This window comes from Aplidium turbinatum, chromosome 10 (genome assembly GCF_918807975.1).
Source record: "Aplidium turbinatum chromosome 10, kaAplTurb1.1, whole genome shotgun sequence".
Taxonomy (NCBI): domain Eukaryota; kingdom Metazoa; phylum Chordata; class Ascidiacea; order Aplousobranchia; family Polyclinidae; genus Aplidium; species Aplidium turbinatum.
Window position 1 is genome coordinate 325,504 of NC_137481.1, and position 24,111 is coordinate 349,614.

The window sequence follows — 24,111 nt, forward strand, 5'->3', positions numbered from 1 at the left end:
CCGCTACTTTTACCAAAAAAGTAGCGCCGCTAGTAGCGCCACTACAAAAGTAGCGCGCTACTGCCCACCTCTGTCTATAATGGTGCGACTGTGCTCGTTACTAAACGTAGTCGGGGTTTGACGGAAAACTAAGTTACTCTTCACTCAAGCCTACCACCCGCTTGAGTATAGGCTATGGTATATTTTTTACTGATGTTTAGTGTAGTTATTATTTGACTCACTAAAAGTGAACTCAGTCATGTTCGGAAACTCGAATAATTTATTTATAAAGCTTTCGCCGACGTAAACATGGACTAACAACAAATAAATGCCGAACACTCGCATTAAAATACAATATCTTTTTGTGTTTAATATAACATTTTGTGTGAAAAGCATTGCCGGATTAAAAAGCTTCACGCACGGAAGCCATAACATATTTTTGTGTTCAATATGACATTTTGTGTGAAAAGCATTGCCCCACCTGCCAAGCTAATACAATCTGCACACTTTACTAGGAATAACACCTAAATCAGTGGTTCCCAACCGGGGAGGAATTCCTCCCTAGGGAGGAATTTCATGAGTTCAGGGGAGGAATTTCATTAAACTTTAAAATAATTTACATTCAAAATTTTACCGCACTAATGCCATAAAATATCTTCTTCAGATCAGTGCAAAATATTGAGCAAAGATGCAAAGATTAAGACAAGCGTGCACATGCATCGAATAAGCGTGAAGTGTTGTAACTGCGAATGCGATGGAGTACTGTTTCTTATTTTGTAACTACGTAATTAGTTCGACAACACAGCTGTTATGATGACGAAACACTTTTTCTTTGTCAAAGTATTGGAGCATCCAGTGTTGCCTGATTGAGCTACTTTTTATTAGGCAAGGCTGCAAAAAATACGGATTGGCGACTTGCGACTTTTTGGGCTACCTTAACTTTTTATTTGGCTGCAAGTTTTCTATCGGTACTTGCAATTTTCTGCAACTTCAATATTGTAGTTACATAGGCTATCATTGTCTTGTGCAGATTATTACCAAAGATTCTTTCCCCAAAACAGCCGAAACAGCTTTTCGTATTCTAATTCCTTTTGTGTCGACTTACCAATGTGAATGTAAGTCAGGATTTTCTGCTCTGTTGCAGATTAAGAGCAAACAAAGAAACCAAATTAATGTTGAGGATGACCTATGTTGTGCACTGTCACGAACTGTGCTGCGCATACAACTACTTACAGAGCACAAACAAGAGCAAATTTCGCATTGATATGTCAAATAATTCTTTTTGTTTTTGTAGTGATGTAGCCTAACCTACGTGTGAAGGGAAAAAATCCTTAAGACTGATACCCATCAAAGTGGGTTATGTGGGCTGCCTACACGCCACTAAAAAACCTTCACCCACCCTGGGCACCGCTTGCACAGAATGAGGATGATCGACACGATGGGCGATTTCACTTGTGATTTGGTATATTCTAAGTCGGCCAATTGCGACTTCGACTCGAGTGATCGTTTTGATAAGCCAAATGAAAAACTGGCTTTGCCGGTAAGTTTTATAGACCGCCGGCTGTGCGGTCCCAGATCCCGTTTTTACTTCCGATCGGAATGAGGAAGGAGTCTTAGAACCCTAGCATAATGGTGTCTATTACAATCTGGGGGAATTGTAGAGATACCATTTTAGTTAAAATTCTAGGGTTTTTAAAATTTAGGACTCCCTTTTTTGTTTTTAGTAATATGGGGAGGAATGAATAGTTCCAAAATGGGAAAAGGGAGGAACGCAACAAAAAAGGTTGGGAACCACTGACCTAAATGAACGATGAATGTGCGCCACAGTGCTCTGCACCTAATTATCCAGATGCCACAGTGTGCGCACCTATTTGACCGGCGCCTAACTGTCTGCGCCTAAAAGACTTGCTCCCTGGAATAATTTCCCGGCAACAAGACTTCAACAATCGGAAACTTCACTCTGTCAATCTCGGTGACCGGGCCTGTGTCAGTGATTCAAAGTCTCTACAAGTATGCGAAGCTGCCAGGATTAAGCTCTTCAGGAAGCTTTCCTAGTCCGAGTATAAAGATTCAACCAATCACATGAAAACAATTTATTGAAACCATGTAAGCTCGAAAGCTACTTTACTACTTCCCACGAATTACTTATTAGCAGAGTTAACACACTGCACAGTGCACACTGTCCACATTTCTCATCTTTGTCGTTGTTTTGAAGAGCAGTGTTTTTAAAAGCTCCATTGTATTTAATTATAAAAAATGTAGTCTACTTGTTTCGAACACATGTCTTTAGTTTTTCTTCGGAGCCATTGGCATGAAGCCCAACATCTCTGGAGCCAGAGTCACTAATGTAAAGCCTTACAACTCCCAAGCCGGAGCCACCGATGCAAAACCTGACAGCTCTAGAGCTGGAGCCAGACCTTGTTTATAGAAAAAGCTCTGGTAGGCCATGCTTAGTCGCCGAAAAAAGAATGAGCTTCTAGGCCTGCTATTAGGTTTAGTACTGTAGATACTTGTTTCTATTTTCAATCAAGTTTAAAACTCAGGGATATTGATTGGTACAGATAATCTCTTACGAACTAAGGAAAACAAATTTGCTCATAAATTTGATTCTTCCACTACCAACAATACCTTCCACCAAAGCAATCATAGAATTTTGGCCTAGCTGAAGATAATCAATTTTTCAAAGCATGACACCTGAAGTCTGTCTCATTTGCATTATTAGCTCCATCAAGTGAAGTTTTTTTGTCATACTTACTTTATCTTACATCACTGTTAATATGGATGCCCTGTCAGGGTTGGCAAGTGAAGAGCCGAACAGAAAGAAGGAAAACACCTCAAGCGAGGATAGAATGTATGTGATACCTCTTATATGAATTGACTGCTTGTTTGCTTCGATATTGTTCATGATTATTTGATGATGGTCCATTTTGTTTCAGACCAAAAAAATATTGTGATTCGTCAAAAACGTCACAAGGTGTAGATCTTCGAAGTCCACTCCGCCACACGCAAGAATACAATGAAACAACTACCAGGCATGTGCTTGTGCTTTTAATGTTGCTATCATAAAACATTATTACTTGAAGTTATCGTGTGTTACCTCAGATCTTTGATTATCATTGGTGGCTTCCATAACTGCATCTTGTTTTCAACTGCCTTTGCTGCAGTCAAATACATCAATCCTAGTATAGTTAGGGCAATATATGACATTTTGTAATACCCTTACCCCAAAAAAATTGCAACAAAAAGGTTTTTCGACTGATTTGATTAGTATTGGGTGTCAGTATTGACATATTCAAAATCTTAAGCAATCCAACTTCCGGAAAGTGGTTATTTTCAAGATGGCTTCTAAGATGGTCGCCAAACCATTAAAATAACAGTAAATTGACCATAACGCAGTCGTCATATGACCAAATCATGTAGTTTTGGTGTCTATATCTAGGTTTTTATACCCTGTGAAGTCAATGAAACCATTCTCAGAATTGTTGAATTATCTGATAGCCTATGAATTCAATATGGCAATCCAAGATGGCCGCCAAACCATTAAAATAACAGTAAATTGACCATAACTTGGTCATCATATGACCAAATCATGTAGCTTTGGTGTCTATGTCTAGGTTTTTATACCCTGTGAAGTCAATGAGACCATTCTCAAAATTGTTGAATTATCTGATTGAGCTTATAAATTCAATATGGCAATCCAAGATGGCCGGCAAACCATTAAAATACCGTATTTATCCGTGTATAAGTCGCATTCGTGTATAAGTCGCACCCCAAAATTTGGCTCAAATATTGGTACAAAATTTTTTTTAGCACGTGTTTGCTTGCTGAGACGTGTCTTTTTCTGTTTGCAATCAAGCGTGCCGCACACGCACATGCGAGATGTTTGCATTAACATTCACATGCATGCTGTGCAGTGAGCATGTTAATGTGATGCTTGCTATCCTCGCACGCAAAATACAAACGCTTAATAGCAGCGCTAACGCGTGATCTGTAGTCATTCGTTTGTCAGAAGTTCAGAACCTTGGGCATAAGTCGCACCCCAACCTTTTTGGGCAAGATTTGGTGCAAAATTTTGCGGCTTATACACGGATAAATGCGGTAACAGTAAATTGATCATAACTCGGTCATCATATGATTAAAACATGTAGTTTTGATGTCTATATCTAGGTTTTAATACCCTGTGAAGTCAAGGAGACCATTCTCAGAATTGTTGAATTATCTGATTGCCTATAAATTCAATATGGCAATCCAAGATGGCCGCCAAACCAATAAAATAACAGTAAATTAACCATAACTCGGTCATCATATGATCAAAACATGTAGTTTTGGTGTCTATATCAAGCGTAAGGATAAGGCTAAAACCCTTGGACATTCATCATCCATGCCAATTGCCCCAGATCGCACCATCGATCCCACCTTGTTGTTTCAGAGATTCATCGAACTTGTATCCCAAACAGGTGATCTCTCCATGCAGGAAGTGATGAAGCACGAGCTCAGTACATACCCACCCGCCTTGTTTGAAGCTAGACATAGTTTCCGAGAAGCCGATAAGCCTCAAATAGCTACCGCCATCACAGAACATGCCAGCTGTGTGACATCAGGCGATTATGACATAGTGAAAGAATCTGCCCCGAAAACCGATCACTACGTCCTTGATGGAGGGTCCTTGTTGCATCGAGTGCATTGGAAAGCTGGAGACAGTTATGGGTCTATTGCACAGTCGTATGCAGATTTTACCATTCGTCATTATGGCTTAGCAATGGTGGTCTTTGATGGATATGGTGGTCCGTCTATCAAAGACATTACCCATCAAAGACGCGGCATGAACGTCCACCTGGTTGTTCACTTAACTGCAGACACCGAGTTTATTGGAAAGAAGGAGCAGTTCTTGTCCCGAGCTTCCAACAAGAAATGATTAATTTCTCTAATTTCTGCTCAACTGAGGAATAGAGGCTGCAATGTGATCAACGCACCAGGTGATGCAGATGTTGATATCGTCAAGACGGCAGGTGAACAGCTTTCATCGACATAGTACAACTTTAATTAGTGAAGACACGGACCTTTTAATATTGTTACTACACTGTGCTGACACTTCTCCAGACATAAAAGACCTTTACTTCCGCTCCGACAAAGCTTACGCAACCAAGATACACGACATCAACAAACTGAAAGCAATCATCGAACCAGACATATGCTCACAGCTCCTCTTCATTCATGCATTCACCGGTTGTGATTCAACATCAAGGGTATTTGGTATCGGGAAGAAGACGGCTTCCAAGAATCTAGTGAAAGGTCAACCAATAATCAAAGAATGTGCAAATTGCTTCATTCTCCCAAATCAGACAGACCACATCATTAAGGATCTTGGAAACAAAGCTATGACCGTTGTGTTTGGCAACGATGGCAGTAGTGACCTGGAAACACTGCGCTACAATGCATTGGTCAAGAAAATTACAACAGCCAAGTCCTTTGTTCACCCTGAACGTTTGCCACCTACATCATCCTTTACCAAATTCCACTGCCTCAGAGCTTACTACCAGATTATGGTCTGGATGGGTACTGATGATGGTATGGATGCTCTAGACTGGGGATGGAAAGTAGACAATAATCAGATAGTTCCAATCATGACAGACATGAAAGCTGCCCCGGACAACCTACTGAAAATGATACACCGCAATTGCAAAACGTGTCCACCTCACTGTAGTTGCCGGAGATATGGCCTGCCATGCTGGATGTGGACCATGCCAAACTGGTTCATGTGTCAACCCATACAACAATCACATAATTACAGACGATGACATCGAGAGTGACAACGATGAGTTTTAATAATACTTGATCCATGTGCTTTCTTCACGCTAATTATGTCAAGAGTCTACATGACCAGTTGACCACATTGTATTAACTCTTTATGCCTGCTTAGTTTACCCAACTAGGTATGTAGGCTATAGAAATTTAACGGGTTTTTTAATAACCAGTACATACATTGTTATTGTTCATTTATAAGTGTTTTGGCAGCCGTCTTGGATTGCCATATTGAATTTGTTGGCTATCAGATAATTTAACAATTCTGAAAATGGTCTCATTGACTTCACAGGGTATAAAAACCTAGACATAGACACCAAAACTACATGTTTCGGTCATATGCTGACCGACTTATAGTCAATTTACTGTTATTTTAATGGTTTGGCGGCCATCTTGGATTGCCATATTAAATTTATAGGCTATCAGATAATTCAACAATTCTGAAAATGGTCTCCTTGACTTCACAGGGTATAAAAACCTAGATATATAGACACCAAAAATACATGATTTGGTCATATGATGACCGAGGTATGGTCAATTTACTGTTATTTTAATGGTTTGGCAGCCATCTTGAAAATAACCACTTTCCGGAAGTTGGATCGCTTAAGATTTTGAATATGTCAATACTGACACCCAATACTAATCAAATCAGTTGAAAAACCTTTTGTTGCAATTTTTTTGGGGTCAAACCATATATTGCCCTAACTAGTAATGCTTTTCATAAAAATGCTCTTTGAGAAAGATCCAAATGTTCTTTGTTAAAGTCAAGATGTTTGTTTAATGTTTAGTGCAGGGGTTCTTAACCAGGGGTGCACGCACCAATAAGTGGTGCGAGACCTGTACCTAGGTGGTGAGGGGGTGCTGAATTATCAAGGTTTGTTGTAATATGACGTCAGAAGCAAAGTTGTTTTACCAAGTTTCAACAAAAATTTCGAACTGTAGGCGTCTATTACTTTTCAGCAAATCCTAGAAGGGGGTACGAGAAATGATTGGTAATTTCAAGGTGGTGCCGACAAGACAAAAGGTTAAAAACTTAGTGAGATATTTATTTAAGCCATAACAATTTTATTCCACCAGTTGCTCAGCAACAGTGTTGTTGATGGGATTGTTATTCCATTATGCAGAACTCACCGCCGCTGGTCTAGTAGCCGCAAGAGCGCAGTTGACAACTTTTCACCCCAGGAGCACAATGATGGAAGGTGCAGTTATATTTTGGTATTTTAATCAAACAAACTCTCGACTCAATTTCTGATAAGATGTTAGTGTTACACGACCTGCTTCTGAATTTTGTTATATTTAGTTTCTTTTACTTCGTGAAACTTGTTCATTTTGGTACAGTAAGCAATGCATCTGTAGTGGACGTGGCATACTGCAATACTGCATGTGGTACACAACGTGGGTGAAACCCTCTTGGGCGACGGTAGCGAAAGTTTAGCTGTTCAGAACGGTGGTGAGCTATATAATTTATCTAGTTACTTTGCGGCGTCACGGTTTATCATGAAGCTTAAGAGAACCCCTCAGAAAAGAGACAAACGAAGACCTCCCAAGAAGAATGGCCAAAAAGTGGTTGACGTCAGTTATAAACGCTCCCTAACCTTTATCGAAACTTATCAGTCGCAATGCTGATGGTGCTTTCTGTTGAAACATTTTTCAGTATACGCGACAGGCAGCAGAATCCTCCGGCAACCACTGTGCAGTTCTGATTCCGTGTGACTTCAAGTCTTAAAATGTAATGACTGTCAGTCACAATGTGTTCTGTAAACTGCTGATGCGCCTACGCAGCGTCTACTCTAGAGCATTCGGATTAAAAAATATCAGTTGACGTTCAGTAGGCATAAGTCATAGTTTTAATGTGGGCACTTAAAATAAAATTATTTACTGCATTAATAGCTACTGATTTGTGTGTGGTTAGTACAACAAGCTGTGTCCTCTGCTGCTGAACATCCATGATAAAAGCTTCACGATAAACGTGACGCCGCAAAGCAACTAGATAAATTATATAGGTCACCACCACCATCCCGAACGGCTAAACTTTCGCTACCGTCGCCCAGATGGTCTTTCCCAAGTGGTTTTTGCCCAGATGGGCTCGCCCAGATGTCGTGTACCGTACTGCACGATGAGACCCCCGCTCATACACAGCCGTCGTTAGGACGACAACATTTCTGCTCACGATGGAGGCGTGAGGTGATCAGGACATGGTTGCCTTCACTGTTACGTATTCTAAATTCAAGTATAGGAACGAAGTTGTAATACAGCAAGCATAACGGAATTCAAAAACTAAAACTTTGAACAGAAAATACCAGAACTAAAGACTAACAGCTCCGAAACCATAAACTAATAATAACAACGCTATGCTGAACTACATTACTGAAATCTGAATGTTAAAGTGATTTTTTTAGTTTCGTTTAGTGAAGTCTGGTTATATACCATTGTTGCAGCTACTTAAAAGGAATCGCAGTTTTGATAGGAAATGTACTGCTGGGAGTAATGCAATCACTATTCACAAACACACAATATAAGGGGACCGCAAAACTACGTATGTGTGACGCAATTGCCAGGGTGCAATTAAGTATTTTCATAATATTCCAGTGCTTTGAATTCCATTGCTAAATGCGAGAGTGCGCTTTACGCCTACGGTGTTGCACAGATTCCAGAACCCTAAAGCGAAACAAGAGTGGGTGACGTCAGAGAAAGCTCGCGGGAGCTACACATCTATCACAACTAGCTGCACTGTTGGCCACAAAGTGATTGGCTTGCATGACGTCATTTAATTGTTTTCGACAAAATGCTGTCTGGTCTTGCAAGGAAAAGATAGTGATCAACCATGTTTGAGGATAAGATTTTGCTTGCAGTAAATTGGAATAAATGTTAAGTGTTGCTTTTGTAGCGGACGTGGCGTGGTTGAAATGCGTGCACATACGCAGCCTAGGCAGGTCGATTTTATACTTTTTTGAAATATTGAAGTGAGTAATGTACCAGTTGTTAGATTTCCGTACCGGATGAAAAACAGCTTGCGGAAATTCATTTGAAATTTTTTTCGATATTTGACAGAAAATGTTAGTACCGCTAGATGGCGCCCAACCAATTGTGAAAATGGCTGCTTATGTTTCATTTAAACCAGGGGTTCCCAACCTTTTTTGCTGCTTGTACCTCTTTGTCAGGTCAGAGCATTCTTCGTGCCCCCAAAAAATTCTGATTGAATTTTTTAGACATATATACATTGCTAAATTAAATTGCTTTAATAGCTCAATTAAACGTTAAATCGGTATTTCACGCAAAAATTACAAAAAAAAATTAAATGTCAGTTATTTTATTGTCACTTCTCAGTGAGATATTTGTTGCTGCTTCATTGATAAAATTCGCTCAAATGATGGTTCGATTTTACTCAAGGCAACACGTAAATCATCTTCCAGTTGCAGACGATTTCTGTACTTATTCTTAAAATATATCATGGTTGAAAAGAACTTGTTGAGAAGAGAATTAACACTGTCATGGCTTCCATAGCAAGACTTGGGAAGGCTTTCGTAGCAACACACTAAAAATCTGCTTTGGTTTGTCAAATAGCAGTTTCAATTTTTGGCAGCCTTTCATTTCGATGAATGATGTTCTTCTTCAAATTATCATCACCCGACATTTTTGTTAAATCAAAAAAAAAGGATTTATCATCCAATGCTGGAAATAATTCAATTCAACAGCAGAAAAGTAACCATCAAAAGAATCAACCAGCATCTTTAAATGGGAAATAACTTTATTTTTGATATTTTGCACCAAAGAGTTATTTGCAATTTAATCAAGAGAATGAAAATTAGCAAGGTTTACATTTTCAATTCTTCGAGACCACAGGGATAGTTTTAGCTTGAAAGCTTGAATTTTTTCACAAACTGTAACCACATTTATCTGTTGACCTTGAAGCAACAGGTTTAGCTTTTTTAGGAGATGCATGACTTCAGAAATATAAGCCACGCTTTGAACGAATTCATCACTTTCAAGTGAAGCAGCTAGATTAGAATTTCGATGTTGTAAATACAACTTGATTGTTTCTTGAAGTTTAAAAAATCGTGACATCACTCGACCTCGAGATCTTACTTACTTCACCTACTCGAGATTTTACTTACTTCCTTACTTCAGTGTGGTACAGCAGAATGTCGTGTTGATTTCCGATTCGGCATAAGAAGATTATAAAATTCTGTGACTCGTGTCACTGTGAAATCTGTTTGAAAGCTGCTCTGTGGCCCAAGGATCTTCGTACCCCTTTATGTCCAATCTCGTACCCCCGGTTGGGAACCCCTGATTTAAACTATTTTGATGCAATGACTGAGGCACTCAAGATGAAAACTTTTATGTTCAGGCGTACTCTTCCAAGTAAAACATTAATAAAAATGAAACAAATATTCAGTATACGCGAACTACAGTAAGTGAAAGTTAGTTAGCTGAGCTACAGCTCGGACTGCAATTCATCGTAAGAGTGACGATAATAACCTTTAGGAAACTTGTGAGAGACCTTATATAAAGATTCTTCGATCCACTACAAGGTGTGGTTGTTGTACTCTGCCTTTGTACCAAGTGTGGTATTTGTGTTTATAAGGTCCACAAGAGTTCGAAGAAAAATTGCAGTTAAGGAAGAGAGTGAAGGCTCAAGTAGCGGGGATTGGTATTCACAAGTGAAGAAGTCCGATGAGCTAGACCATCAGGTTGCTGAGTACCAGGAGAAATTGGATCAATACAACAAGACTCATATCAGCGTCTCCACCAGTGACCCATCCCTTACAACTCCACGTAAGTGCTATAACTTGTAGCAATATCTATCAGCTGATCACATAATTATCTTGTCAGGGGGAGCTTTGTGTGGTCAAATTAATCACAAAACTTCACATTGCTGACATCATTACACGAGGCTCCTCATGGCTAGCATTGGATGCTGACTCAAGATAATTTGTTGCACATCTGCAAGTCTTCACCATCTCAGTGTCTCTTCTTTGATCCTAATTATATCTAATGATAACTTTCAGCTTTAGAAATGGAAGATGATCTTGTCGTGTTGATGCGCCGAGAGAAGCAGATCGAATACGGCAAGAACACCATCGCCTATGAAACCTACCTCAACGAAGTACCCAAGTAATGACGTCATAGTTGTAAGATCGTATAGCGGTGCGGGTTGTCTGACGTTAAACACCTGACCTACACAAGTACACAGATGATTTCACTTGAATTGTCTCCTCGCATACCACCACCAAGCTGAATGAGTTGGTCTATGTTGGAAAACGCGCAATTGTCTCTGCGAAACACTCAATATTGTCCGTCAGGTTGCAGTTTTTCTCTGGGGAAAACAGGCATGACTTTAGGAAAACATAAATAAAGGCAGTTACACTAAAGTCTGGACATCATACATCTTGGTATACGAAATTTTATATGAGATGCACGGCTGATTAACAAATTAGACAAGTTATGAATAAAAAAGAAAATCCTATTTACCGATTGTTGACAACTTTCTTTTGTAGAATTTATTTACAAGGTGGTTAAGCATCAGGTTAAGTCCTATAAGCATTATATCACGACTAAATAGAAACAATTTATAATTAGCAAATATTCCAGAAAGATCTAACATAACTTTTCGTAAATTACGGTACGATCAAAAGTTCCTTTCTGTCACTCGTGTAACAAATGCGATATTTCTAAACTGCTGAGGAATTCTATCAATTAACATTCAAAACTGACACAAAAATATGTTCGTGCAAAGCTGAGCTATTCGGTTGAATCAACAATAATAATGCGATGTTCCACTATTTTAAAGTCAGGAATAAGAAAAAGTTATATTCCTGATATCGAAATAAAATGTTAGTTATATTAGTAAGCCGTTTGTTAACGTAGATGCCAAGTGTTCTCGGAATACTGACACCACTTTATAACTAAGGATCAGACTACTTTTGAGTCTGAAAACTGTCAAATGTAAGATAGTTAAGGCTTGTTTTTTCTTGGCATTGTAGACAAAGGAAAAAAATATAAATGTCTTTCTGTAATTCAATTAGAGTATTAGACCATTACGTTTCCAAATACGAAAGTTTTGATTTTACTTGCACAAATTTATATTTGCAAAAGTGATGTTGCAATAGTGATAGTATGATTGTTCACACTGTGATGTGTCCAGTTGAATTGATTATAAAGCACTTCGTTTTCACAGAGAGAAGCGGTCAAGATTTCACCCTAGCACGCCCGACAAGTTCTCAAAGTGTAGTCGCCGCTCTTGGGATTCTCAGGTGAAGATCTGGCGTCGGGCGCTTCATGATTGGAGAGGATTCGTTAAACAACAACGCGCCAAAAGGTTGGTACTCGGCGGATATTGTTCCGGTTCAGTGATTGCAACACAAAACGCGCTTCATGTTTAATTATGAGTTTAATTATCTTTTTCTAGTGTTGGCCTACCTGTAGCGCAGGGCTTTCCGATTCCTTTATCACCCCACACCCCATGGGATTGATGAAGCCAATCTCGCACCCCCTGTTTTGAAGCGGAGTAGTTCTGAGAAAAAATTCAAAATACGTACGAAAACAACGCAGAAAGGCAGCTCACCGGCCTTTATACGGCTAACGACTAGGAAAAAGAACAGCCTTCAACAACGCAATCACATAAAATGCAAAAGCGAATAAAGAAATAACACAAACTGAGAACATAATGGCATTAATCAAGATCTTTGAGCTTTCTCTTGCCTCTGCAATTATCTGTTCGACTGGTAGCCTGACTAGTAACTGACACTTTCCTTTTCGTAAGTCAGTCCACAGTCTACAACGTGAAAAACTTCGTTCTCGCTTAAAACGCGTTCTTTCCCAATGTGTACGATAAGAAATTGCCAACGATGAGCAAATAATGAGATAATTGGTGACACAACATTATCGCATTATCCCGCCACCATTCAAGTGACGTTCGGAGCCTTTTTTTATCACTTATCAGCAATTTGTCGGGTGGTATTTTCTTGTTGTTGTGCATTGTGCTGTATAGGCCAACATAGAATGCTCTGAGAGATAATCACCACGTCCCTCGTTAAACAAAATCCGTCTCTATAGTATACACGGTATAGCTCTTCTTCCTCAGTGGATTCTCGCACCCCCAATCGGGAAGCCCTGCTGGAGCGTCATGACTAAGGCGATTTTTTGTTACTAAAGTTACTTTTTTTTGAGTTGTACCAATTAACAAAAGAAATGTAGAATCAAAATTTCATGGTTTTGGGGTCAATATTTAAGAAGTTATGAAGTCACCAAAAGTCACTTTTTGTGTTTTTAGGTTACTTTTCATTTGTTGGGTCACTTTATTTTGCAAACTATTTTTCCTAATTCCCCTATTTATTTATTTTTCATTCAGGGTTGCCACACGGCATAAAATCATAAAAAATCATAAAATCTTTCCAAAAACACCGTGTAGCATAAAAAACTCATAAAAATCATACTTCATCATAAAAAGTCATAAAATTTTTGAAAAATCATGTTATTCCAATAATTATATGACGCTAAATATTTTTTAAACTTTTGTTTGATTGTTGTTTCAATTACCAATCTGTTATAAACACATTAAAAAAGCATCATTCTTTGCTTGTTTGTTTATGTGCATAGGGTGGAGTAAAAAAAATTTTTTTTTCCAAATCAAAAAACATGGGGTCTGTATACAGGCCAAATGACCCAAAACGGCTTTTCAAAACATTTTTTGGGGGTAGCTGTCAATATTGGCAGTGCTACCACCACCTGGTGGCCACGAGTAAGCAAAAATTCTTAAATACTCCATAACTTTTGATACACACATGCTAGAAGGTTGGTTTTGGTGTCTATAGATGCGTAATACACATGTTTATATCTACTCTAAGAGACATGTTTTCTCTAAAACACTTGTAAATTGAGTTATTAGCAAAAAATGATTTTGACTGAATTTGACTGATCATTTATAAGTGGAATTTACTATGTAATGTAGTGTAAGGCCCTGGTATGCTGGTACTGTATATAATAATGTTGTATGTGTAGGAAAAGTAATTTACATGTAGAATTTTATATATTATAATGAATTACAACTTTTTCAATTCACCATTCTTTTTGTAATCAGTACCACATTATATTTAATCATAAACCCAATTGGCAATTAATGATGTTTTAAATTTTGGCAATTTCAAATTATTTAAATCAATGACATTTTAGATTGTCACAATATAGTTTACTAATTTACTGTGATAGCAATATTCTTAACATTAGCTTACCAAGTTACAAAAAGCAATTTACTATCAATTATTTAATTTACATCAATCGTGTTGTTCATGTTTGTATTATCATTCATAATCAAATTCAAAATATTCATTACTTTCGTCAACAGCAAAATTGTTGTTTCGTGTCATATCTTTTCATTAATTTTCTTGATTTCAGTTTTTGACGAATCATTCCATCACGTCGAGCAAAACCACAAACAGATGCACTTGCTTCGGTAACAACTTTAATATGCCTTTCCACGGCTTGGTTATGGCAAGGATGATTCATACGAAGGGGTGTTCTCCTAATTTCATCAATGTCGCTATTTGATAAGCTTCTTAGAATGGGTGGTTCTGTCAGCTCCAACACATTCATGTTTACTAGTTTGTAATAACATTTTGCACCAAAGTTTAACTTGGGAATAATGAACTTCCTGACAGTGGCTGTAGAAGCAGGCGTCTCTGATTGTTCATCCTCCTCACTATCTGATTGCTCCAATGCCCCACCATCAAAGTTGTCTGAATCAAAGATAACAGCTGATGTTGTTGCATTACCACGCAAAGCATGTATTTTATTGACGGCTATTCTTCTGGTATCCTCATCTTCATCTCCAAGCATGCCAAGTAATATATTTTCAGGGTTTGCGAAGAAAGCATTTCGTTGCAGAGTTTTCAGAGCAATCTTCTGTACTTTTGAGTTTGGAAAGGTCATTACTCTTCTAATCATGTTGTAGAAATTTTTGGCACCATCAGATATTGAATGTTTGCGTTTAATTTCAAACCAAGAGGGGAAATAAACCTTTATGCAAAATTCTACAATAATGACAAGCTTTGGAGATGGCGTTGATACAGAAACATAAAACCTTAAGATCCTACACGCCAAAGTTAGCCATCTTGAGTGACACAGCCCACCGACTTCTAATAATGCAAGATCTGCATCCACATCGCCAAGAATTACCGCCCAACATATTCTGTACGAATAATACTGATCCGAACTGAGATCATCCACAATAGCATTTGGTAATTCTGGAAAATTAACACTGGAGATTGCTTTAAATGGGACTATATCCCAGTCAGAAACAGATCCAGATAAGCATTTCCCAATATTTCCAGAAAAGGAATCAGGCCCCTTGGTTGAGCCATCAATTTCCATAAAAACATGGCGCAAAGGAAGCTCATTGCAATGGAGCAAACAAATAGCCCATTGTAAGGCCTACCTATTAGTTGTTCCAAGCAGTAAATTGCCCCTCGATGGGCTCCCGTCATGGATGCTGTACCATCGCTACCTATCACACAAAGATGATCCAAGAGAACAGTTCCTTCCAATTCGTTATGAAGCACTTTTGCAATACTGATGCCCTTTCCATCTTCAGGAATTACATGAGACAAGTAGAACTCGCCAGGTTTCCCTACTATTACATAATGCTCTTCAAGCACAGAATTGCGATAATATTTGCCGTTAATTTGGGTAACACTTTGAGTTGAATCTTTCCTTCCATCTACGTATATTCCATCGACGTTTGAATATAACTCATCATCGTTCTTACGCATTTCTTCTCTGTATTTAGCTCGTTCTCTTCGCAACTTGCAACGGTCTATAACAAACGTGGTTTCTTCATTTGTTATAATACCATGGTCTTTCAGAGCGGCGGTTGCTATTACAGAGGCAACTCTGTCAGACACACCGTACCTGTCACATGCCATAGCCAAATTGTGATAGGATGTCCTATTTTGAAAGCCAATAGCAGGAACTTGTGGACCAATGAATGATGAAGAAGATGAAACATCACCATCATCTTCAGATTGTGATTCACCACTAAGGGATTCCAATGACAAAGAAGGTTGATCATCTGACACTGAAGTACCAGTAGATACAATACTAGCATGTGCTTTTCTAGCAAAAAGAACATCAGACGGTGTTAATATTTCAACAGAAGATGATGTTTTGGCAAGCCTTGGTCCTTTTTGGTCATTGAAGAATGCATAGTCATCGTCTGACATTCTCAGTTGATGTTGCTTTTCATGTTCTTTACGTCGCACAATATCATAACAAAAGATATCGAAAAGTTGGTTTGCCTTTTCCATGAAGTCTTCTATATCTTTCTCATATTTTGCTCCTCTTTTTTTTTTCGGGTATTTGTTTAGACGACAGAACTGTTTTACAAGGTCAAATATTTTGTGTGCAACTGTGGTGTGATGTAGAGTATAAACATTGCAATAGATCCAATGATTAACCAATTCTAGTGCAATTTTACTGGCTGTTTTTTCTTTTGTCCAATTATCTTCGTGTAGTACTCGTTGTAAAACATCTTTTGCAATGGGTAGCTTCCCATCAGGAAATAAACTCTTACTTCTGAAAACATAGTCTTTGTGCAATACTTTTTTAACTTGTAATTGACTTCTTGTTCTTATCATAATGAATAATAAATAGCTTTAAACAAAGTTACAAGTAACTTATGATAAATTGTATTTCTGCAAAGGAAAAAGTATAACATTAAATGTTATTTTTGTTAAATTTTAATGCAAAAATCAGTTTTTTGCAAATAACTTAATTTAGAAGCATTTTAAAGAAAACATGTCTCTTAGAGCAGATATAAACATATGTATTTTGCATCTATAGACACCAAAACCAACCTTCTAGCATGTGTGTATCAAAAGTTATGGAGTATTTAAGAATTTTTGCTCGCTCATAGCCACCAGGTGGCGGTAGCGCTGCCAATATTGACAGCTACCCCCAAAAAATGTTTTGAAAAGCCGTTTTGGGTCATTTGGCCTGTATACAGACCCCATGTTTTTTGATTTGGAAAAAAAAAATTTTTTCACTCCACCTTAACAAAAGTGATTACTGCAGCTAACTGCATGGTTTAACCAATTGGTTATGGATATTATATACTGTAATATGTCGGACTGTCTGTAGAGTGCAGACTTGGTCTGATTTGTTGTTTGGCAGTTGATAACTACCGGTATTTAACTAACTTGATTGTGGAAGGATAGTTTTATCACTCTGTATTCAACACTAACCATGTTTATCCGATCAGCACAGGAGCACCAGAAATTTAAACTTCCCTGAACCCCTTCTTGCCGTAACTCACACAATTGCACAATATCAATTTCCTAGTATTTTGGTTCCTGTGCTAATTGGATGTGGCGAAATGATTTATTTATGTGCATTTTTATCTCAGAAATTATTTATAGTAGGATAATGGGTAAACCTAAGTTTCAATTTTCTTGGGAGGGTACTTATTACCATAGATTGATCATGTGAAGAATGATGTATAGGTCTACCTAGGGATTGTAGATCATAGGGATGCGAAACTTCATCCGCTTTTGGCTTATCCGCAACACTAGAAGGGTTACGTTTTTTTGTAATTTACAAAATATTTTACTTTTTATGGGTTATATATGAAGAGTGAAGTTGGTTTTAAAGTAATTTAAGGTTTTTAGTTGAAAGCAAGCCAGCAGTAAAGCGTAAAAAATTGGCAATTGACCCTTCTAATGTTGAAGGAACAACGGAGTTGCGCGTCCCGTAATGTACCGTCCCTAAGGCCTACCAAGCATTTTGTAAGCAATGTTAAAAACGGTTAGGATTGATGGCAGTGGTGTTGCAAAAGTTAAATCTCACATTCCGCATCATTGCAACGCACTTTTGTTTTGGCTGGCAATGGCACAGTAGAGCTTTCTGCAGCAAAGCCAGAAATTCTTGTTTGGGTAGACGAAGTGGTTAATGCCGAGATTCTTCAGGCATTGCATTTTGTTCAGTATAATTACTCGTTTTTGAGTGCTAATCCTGATGGTAAGAGGTTTCAACTAACATTTTCGAATTCAATAATTGCACAAAACTATGGACAAGCTAAAACAAAAGTTAAATATAACATTCAGTTCGACAATGCTCCTTTTCTTAAAGTAGAATTGATCTATGATGTGCGCAGCACACCATTCTCTTTCAAATTTGATGAAACAACAGCCTCTCAAGTCAAAAAGAAATATGGCGATTATGTGCAGTATTGGAGTAACAAACAAAATGAAATTGTTAGTGCTGATTGTGGTTCATTGTTTCTGGCCCATTGCAACAGTGGCCTTCTTCTGGAACACTTGGGACAGTTTATGCAAAGCCTTTCTTTAAACCCACAATTGATTTTGGGCATTGGAATGGATGGGCCAAATGTAATTTTAAGTTTTGAAAGAAAACTAAAGCAAGGTGTATTTGGAAGAAACGTTGCAAACTACCATGTTTGACGTTGGGATCTGCACACTTCATCCAGTTCACACAGCTTTTCGAAAATGAGTTGTTAGTTTGATATTGATACCTTTTTTCACTACCTGCATTCTTTTTGAAGTTGTCCGGTGCAATGCGTGAGGACTATAATCGAATGGCAGATGTAACCGATATTGCAGCACACTATGTCACTCATCACACTGAAACTAGATGGTTATCGATGAAATATGTTGCAGTAGGTATATTAGAACAATATACCAACAGAATTTCTTAAACTTCCTTCCGAAGCAGAAAATTTTTCATTTATCAAGAAAACCGCAAGGTATGAGAGCAGTGTGCAAATGCTCTGAAAGATCTCCTAACTGAAGCATCAATTTTCGGCGGTTAGCATAAAATTTTCATAAAATTTGGGATAAAATCATAAAAAATTGGCATAAATTTTCACTCCATTTTGTCATAAATTCATAATAAAATGTAACTTTTTAAAGTGGCAACCCTGCTTTCATTGCTACTGTAGAGATGAATTTACATTCTATGTAATGCCAAGACTTAATATATCTTCTACTATGGTACGGATTTTAGGTTTGCACGAGCCCATGCTTGTTCGTATCCCGTGTATTCCCGAAACTCGTAAAGTAATTTTTCAATGAAACAAATTGTGTTAACTATATTTAACCACTTGTTTTCCCTGCAACAGCCAAAGTGTTTGATTGACAGAAGCTTTCTGCCAGAGAATATAAAACATTACATACGCTCTGCTATGCTTTTTGGCTTAGCATTGAGCACTTTTTGTAGTATTAATAGTTTTTATTGTTTTTTAAAACATTACATATGTGTAATTTGAATGTGCAACTATAATTTGAGCACAAATTGAAGTTAATTTAAATGTTTTTTATGTTGAATTGCTTTTTGTTACTTTTTCGCATAAATAAAGTCACTTTTTTGAATTTTTTAGGTTACAAAAAAATCGCCCTGGTCATGACTTATAAATTCTTTTGTAATAGAAAAGCAAAAGAATGTCACTCGAATCCCGATGGCGTTCTACCGAAGCCCACTACAGACCCTGATGATTCAAAGCAAGGAAACCCTGAACAAGAGGAAGCGTCAGATGCTGCCAGTGACTGCGACTTGTTAGTGCTCGATGACTGGAATGACGCAACCGATCAGCAGGAAACCGATGGCAACGATTTGAAGAATTCCAACGGAAAGAAATAGTTTTGGTGACTTTGGAAAACGCTGCTTCATGTTGGCCTCAAAAAGTACAACAGTGAATCTAACTCGGTAACTAGCCGAGTCGATCCTTGTGGGTCAAGACGTATATCGTTATTGTCATGGTTGAATGCGCATGATGTAGCCTACAATTCGTTCACAGGTTGTGACTAAAAATATTGAATGCCGAGTGAGCGTCTTGAGAAGGGTGGAAAATCTTTTCAGCCCAAAGAGTTGATCAAGCCTAAGAACTTCCATCTGTCGTCAATGAAACTTTGTAGGTTACATCCGGGACTTTGTGTTTTGCGCCAATTGCAACGGCACAGATTTTAGTGTTTATTAAGTGGAGACATTTCTCCTCTTCGTTTGCCTCTGCATGACTTGTAAGCATCGCCCTAGGAAAGTAAAAGATTATGGAAGGAAAACGACATTTTCCCAAATTTTGTTCGCCAGGCAACAAAACGTTCAACTTAGGTAAACAAGGCTTAGGTAAACTTAACTTTAATCTGCATTCGTAGACCTGTCCGTGTCCAGTTACCGTAAATAAACCATCAAACTGAATCTTTCTTGCATAAAACTTGCACCTTTGAACAAAACTACTTTTTGTATTTGATGTAATATTACAATAAAACCATAGTCAATGTTCTTTCAGTGCCATCGTTACATTAATAACTGGATATATGGACAAAAAAAAGATCCTAAACAGATTTCCGATGCTAAAACGGAAGCGTTATAAGGCTATCAGTAACCAGCAGGCTTTCAAAATTGTACCGATGAGGAATAGTAGGCTAGTATTCTAATGACTATCTGAAATAAGCTTACATCTGCTTACCAATTGCATTCGTTTATATTTATTTTTGCAGTTACAGAATCGAAGCTTAACATTCAGCCCAAGTTGCAATACCAAAAACACAAAAGCCTCCAAGATTAATGATGCTACATTTTACATTCTAAGAAAATGCTAATTTACTTCAAAATACAACACTATACAAAGTCCTGGTAATGTTAAAAACTTATGGTAAAAACTGATTTGTCTAAATAACTAGACAATTTTCCCAAATGATTTTATTAATAACTGCATTAGTGGGATATAGAGAAAAAAAGCAAAAACACTCATAAGGTGCCGCCATTGCCAGCACCCAGCAGGCTTTTCAATCCTACTCGTGAAGAAATGTAACCTACATGTAAGTGAATAAGTTTACCTCTGCTCGCTAATTGTGCTCATACACTTTTTGCAAATGTTGAATCGAATTTTATCATTCTGCCCAAATTGCAATACCATATGCAGTGATTTCCAACATCGACGATAATACATTTTTCATTCATTGGAAAATGTATCTCATAACAATATTGTTTAAAGTTTGTTAACTGGTGAAATGTTGAAACGTCATGGTAAGATTGTTTTGCCTAAATAACTGGACATTTTTGTCCAAATTTGCGACGTTTTTTTAGCGAGGAAGCTACCGCCCCCCATCTCCTACTGCCATGCTTGTAAACATATGTTTCATCGAATCAAAGCGTCCTATTTCTCAAATACTGTATAGTCATTTACACACGATTCGTAAGCTGCAAAGCGAACACATCTGAAACAAAACACAGTTGCTGCTCGGCTTTGGTATATCTCCTTGTTGAGACATTTTGCAGACAACTTGGAGCGCAGGTGAAGACACCTTGCGCACTGCAATTCTAGCTTTGTTTACGATACAGCATAAAATGAAAGAGTGTCAAACTTGGGAAGTGTTTTGTCGAATAATAATTATCCACATCTTAGGTCAATAGTATGTATATTAGGGTGTTTCATTTTTTCCACACTTTCGAAATTAAAAACGTTCGGGTTTGCGTATGATGGGATTTTGGACACTAATTTGAAAAATGTAATTTTTTTCTATTATGACGTAATTTAGATGTGGCACCGCGTGGTCGAAATTCGTGTGGGGCTAAAAATAGTGGATTTCCCGTAACTAGGTAACGGAACATGGTAGAGAGACGAAATTGGTGTCAAAATGCGCAGAAAGGCCACTTTCCTATACCTTCTTTGCAGTATCTTCCCCGCAAAGCGAATTATATCGAAAAAACGATATTTCGCATGCACAAGGTGTTGCTATAAGTTCAATTTCCTCCATCAGTAGAGCTGTTGCTGCAAACTTACCTTGCATTACTGCTACAAAGCTAAGAAAAGGAAAAATAATGAAAGTTGAGAGTAAGACCCATTTGGCTAACTTGGAAAGTTCCGACAAAGACGAAACTGATCCAACTTTTTTGCTAAAACCGATCACAGGTGGGAGCCAGTACGCAAGACTCTGAAAGTGAGTAGTGAAAGTTGCATACTTGCGGACCGCCGAATGACAAGCATCCGTCAGCAATCCGATCAACTCTTGTGCTGTGGAGTGTGGAAATGCTGAAATCGCTGCTTCACCATCGACGATATTCCGTCAACGTGAAAAAGTTCGCATAATGGCATTGCAGAAAGTTGAAGTGCAGAATGTTTTCCTCGGCCAGTTTATCGATGGGAAGCGTAGCAAGGCGGAAGCATTGATCGCAGTTAAATCTTTATCCTCGGGTAGCTACATCTGTCAAGTGAAATTTTGTACAATACCATCACACAGGATGCTTTGCGAAAGTATTTTGCCCATGTAGGCTACTTCTAGACTACCTGTACTGGACACAGGTTTTTATTAAGTTGGGAAATAATGTTGGCAATCAGAATGTATCACTCCTTAGTTTTCTGTAAAAGTGACAATACAAAAGCTATGCATCTCTTTTAAGATTAGAGTTTCATGATAAACAACACATAGCGGTACGGTACTCTATGAGTCAAAACATTCAATGGAAGGTCTCAATTTCATAATCAATAAGCCTAGGGCTGCATAATATTGGTAGGCCCAACATGATTAACACTACTTTTAACAGGCTTTATGGAGAAAATAAGATATGAGGTAGCACAACAACATAAATCTTAAAAGATAATTAACTAGAATTTATTTATTTGTGTTTTGAATAATTTTGTTTTGTTTTTTTCCTCTCTCTCGTCAACAAAACCAATAAACTGAACTAAAGTAAGCTTTGGGCCTTGTGTACTTTAAGCCGTCCACGTTCAATGCGGACATCTTTTGGACAAAAGACCATTAGCCTACCTTTTTTTTGTACAATCTGAGGCTCACCTTCTTTAGAGATCTGAAGTTCCTTAATTCGACTTGTATTAGAATCTTCCGATAAATTCACAAAGCAATCATCAGAAAAAATGCAAAGAACACACCTTAGAACTTTTGCTTGGAACAAAATCTTTTTGAGAAAGTTTACAGATCCATTTTTCTAACAGTTTATGAGTTTGAAAAGGAAAACTGGGCTTTAGCTAACACACCTTTTGGTGTTTTATGCCTATCTTAGCCACTTTGACAGCCATAAGCAGAGCAACATCCCATAATTCGAAATTTGTACCAAGCTACACAACCTGCAACAATTCATCTGGTGTCTTTATTTGTAAATTGAATGACTAAATTAGTCTAACATATACGGTAACTGCTGTGATAAGAGAGCTGAATTGAAAACATCAGTTTTTAACTGATTTCAACTCTGTATGCTTTAGTTTTGCGGAAATTACAAAATACTATAGCTACCTGCTTACTACTATTATGTAGGCTATTTCCAAAACTTGACTTCTTGCAAACTTGCATGCCTTACTGCTGTGCTGTTATCAATGTCACTCAATGCAAGCCTTCTGGTCAGGGCCGTTGACAGGATTTCTCGGGCCCGGTACCCATTTGTTTTCGGGCCCCCTTCATAGACAATGTTATGAATATAATAATATCAGGTTGTGTAGAAACGTTTGTTGATGTGCTGTTAAAATGAGGATAACACATGCCGTTTAAAGTAGAAAATTAAGAGGAATGTCATTTATGTATTCTCAAAGATTTGTTGTATCCACGAATTTCCCCAACTGTGCAATTACGCATTAGGGATTTCTCCAGAAACCCCAAATCCTTGCTCTCAATCACGATCTTCGTCAGTATGTTTAAAATTGTTGGAGTTTTCGACTAAAATTAATTCTTTGTAAAGTAGAGTAGCCGTAGGAGAGTAAAACATTTGGGGGGGGGGGCGAACATAATTTGCCCAAATTTTGTCTTTGCGTATATCTTTTCAAAAATACTAAATTACTCACAATCTCTGAGAGTCATCAACTTGGCTGTGTACAAAACACAAGCAAAAAAAATTGTAGGCTATAGCCTATACAACAGCAAAACAAGACTGAACTTACTTTAATCTACTTTCATAGATCTGTCTGTGTCCCATTTAAATAAACCATCAAATTAAAACATTCTTGTGTATCATAAAAAAATATTCAGTAGGCTATATTAAGCCTAACTGGATTCAAAAAAATTTGAACTGAGACTTCACCAATAACTCGATAACAATAATTGCTGAATATTCATGTCACCAGATTATATGAAAATCTCCAGCCCAACTTCAATAAAAGGCTTGACCAAAAGTAGCTCAATCTTTTTAATTCAAAGATAGTCCAAAGATTCAATATTTGTACATTTGCATAGAGAAAAACTAAAATGACAATCCGTTCACTTATCAAACCAGTAACATTACTTAATCCATGCTGCTTCAAACCCTACAGCCTGAAAAGAATTGGACAGTTTACCATGCTATGTGCATCAAACTTCCACCTTTGAACAAAACTAA

General features: G+C 37.8%; 1 protein-coding gene across 2 annotated transcripts; it reads left to right on the plus strand.

Annotated features, from left to right (window-relative positions):
* Positions 1 to 2,696: 2,696 nt before the first annotated feature.
* On the plus strand, positions 2,697 to 21,204 carry LOC145778554 (uncharacterized). 2 transcript variants are annotated; one of them, XM_082590060.1, is made up of 7 exons: positions 2,697 to 2,830; positions 2,916 to 3,011; positions 6,906 to 6,980; positions 10,367 to 10,557; positions 10,791 to 10,896; positions 11,960 to 12,100; positions 19,218 to 21,204. In XM_082590060.1, exons 1-7 carry the CDS (start codon positions 2,757 to 2,759, stop codon positions 19,426 to 19,428), a joined length of 894 nt encoding a protein of 297 aa, XP_082446186.1. In that variant the 5' UTR covers positions 2,697 to 2,756; the 3' UTR covers positions 19,429 to 21,204. The 2 variants fall into 2 exon arrangements, with proteins under 2 accessions (XP_082446186.1, XP_082446188.1); XM_082590062.1 differs by having other exon boundaries at positions 19,169 to 19,295.
* Positions 21,205 to 24,111: the final 2,907 nt, after the last annotated feature.

Excerpts from the sequence above, each read along its gene's own strand:
- LOC145778554 (XM_082590060.1), top strand. The coding sequence starts at position 2,757 with ATGGATGCCCTGTCAGGGTTGGCAAGTGAAGAGCCGAACAGAAAGAAG. Across the intron at positions 3,012-6,905 it reads TACAATGAAACAACTACCAG|AACTCACCGCCGCTGGTCTA; the intron begins GCATGTGCTTGT and ends TCCATTATGCAG. Across the intron at positions 6,981-10,366 it reads CAGGAGCACAATGATGGAAG|GTCCACAAGAGTTCGAAGAA; the intron begins GTGCAGTTATAT and ends TGTGTTTATAAG.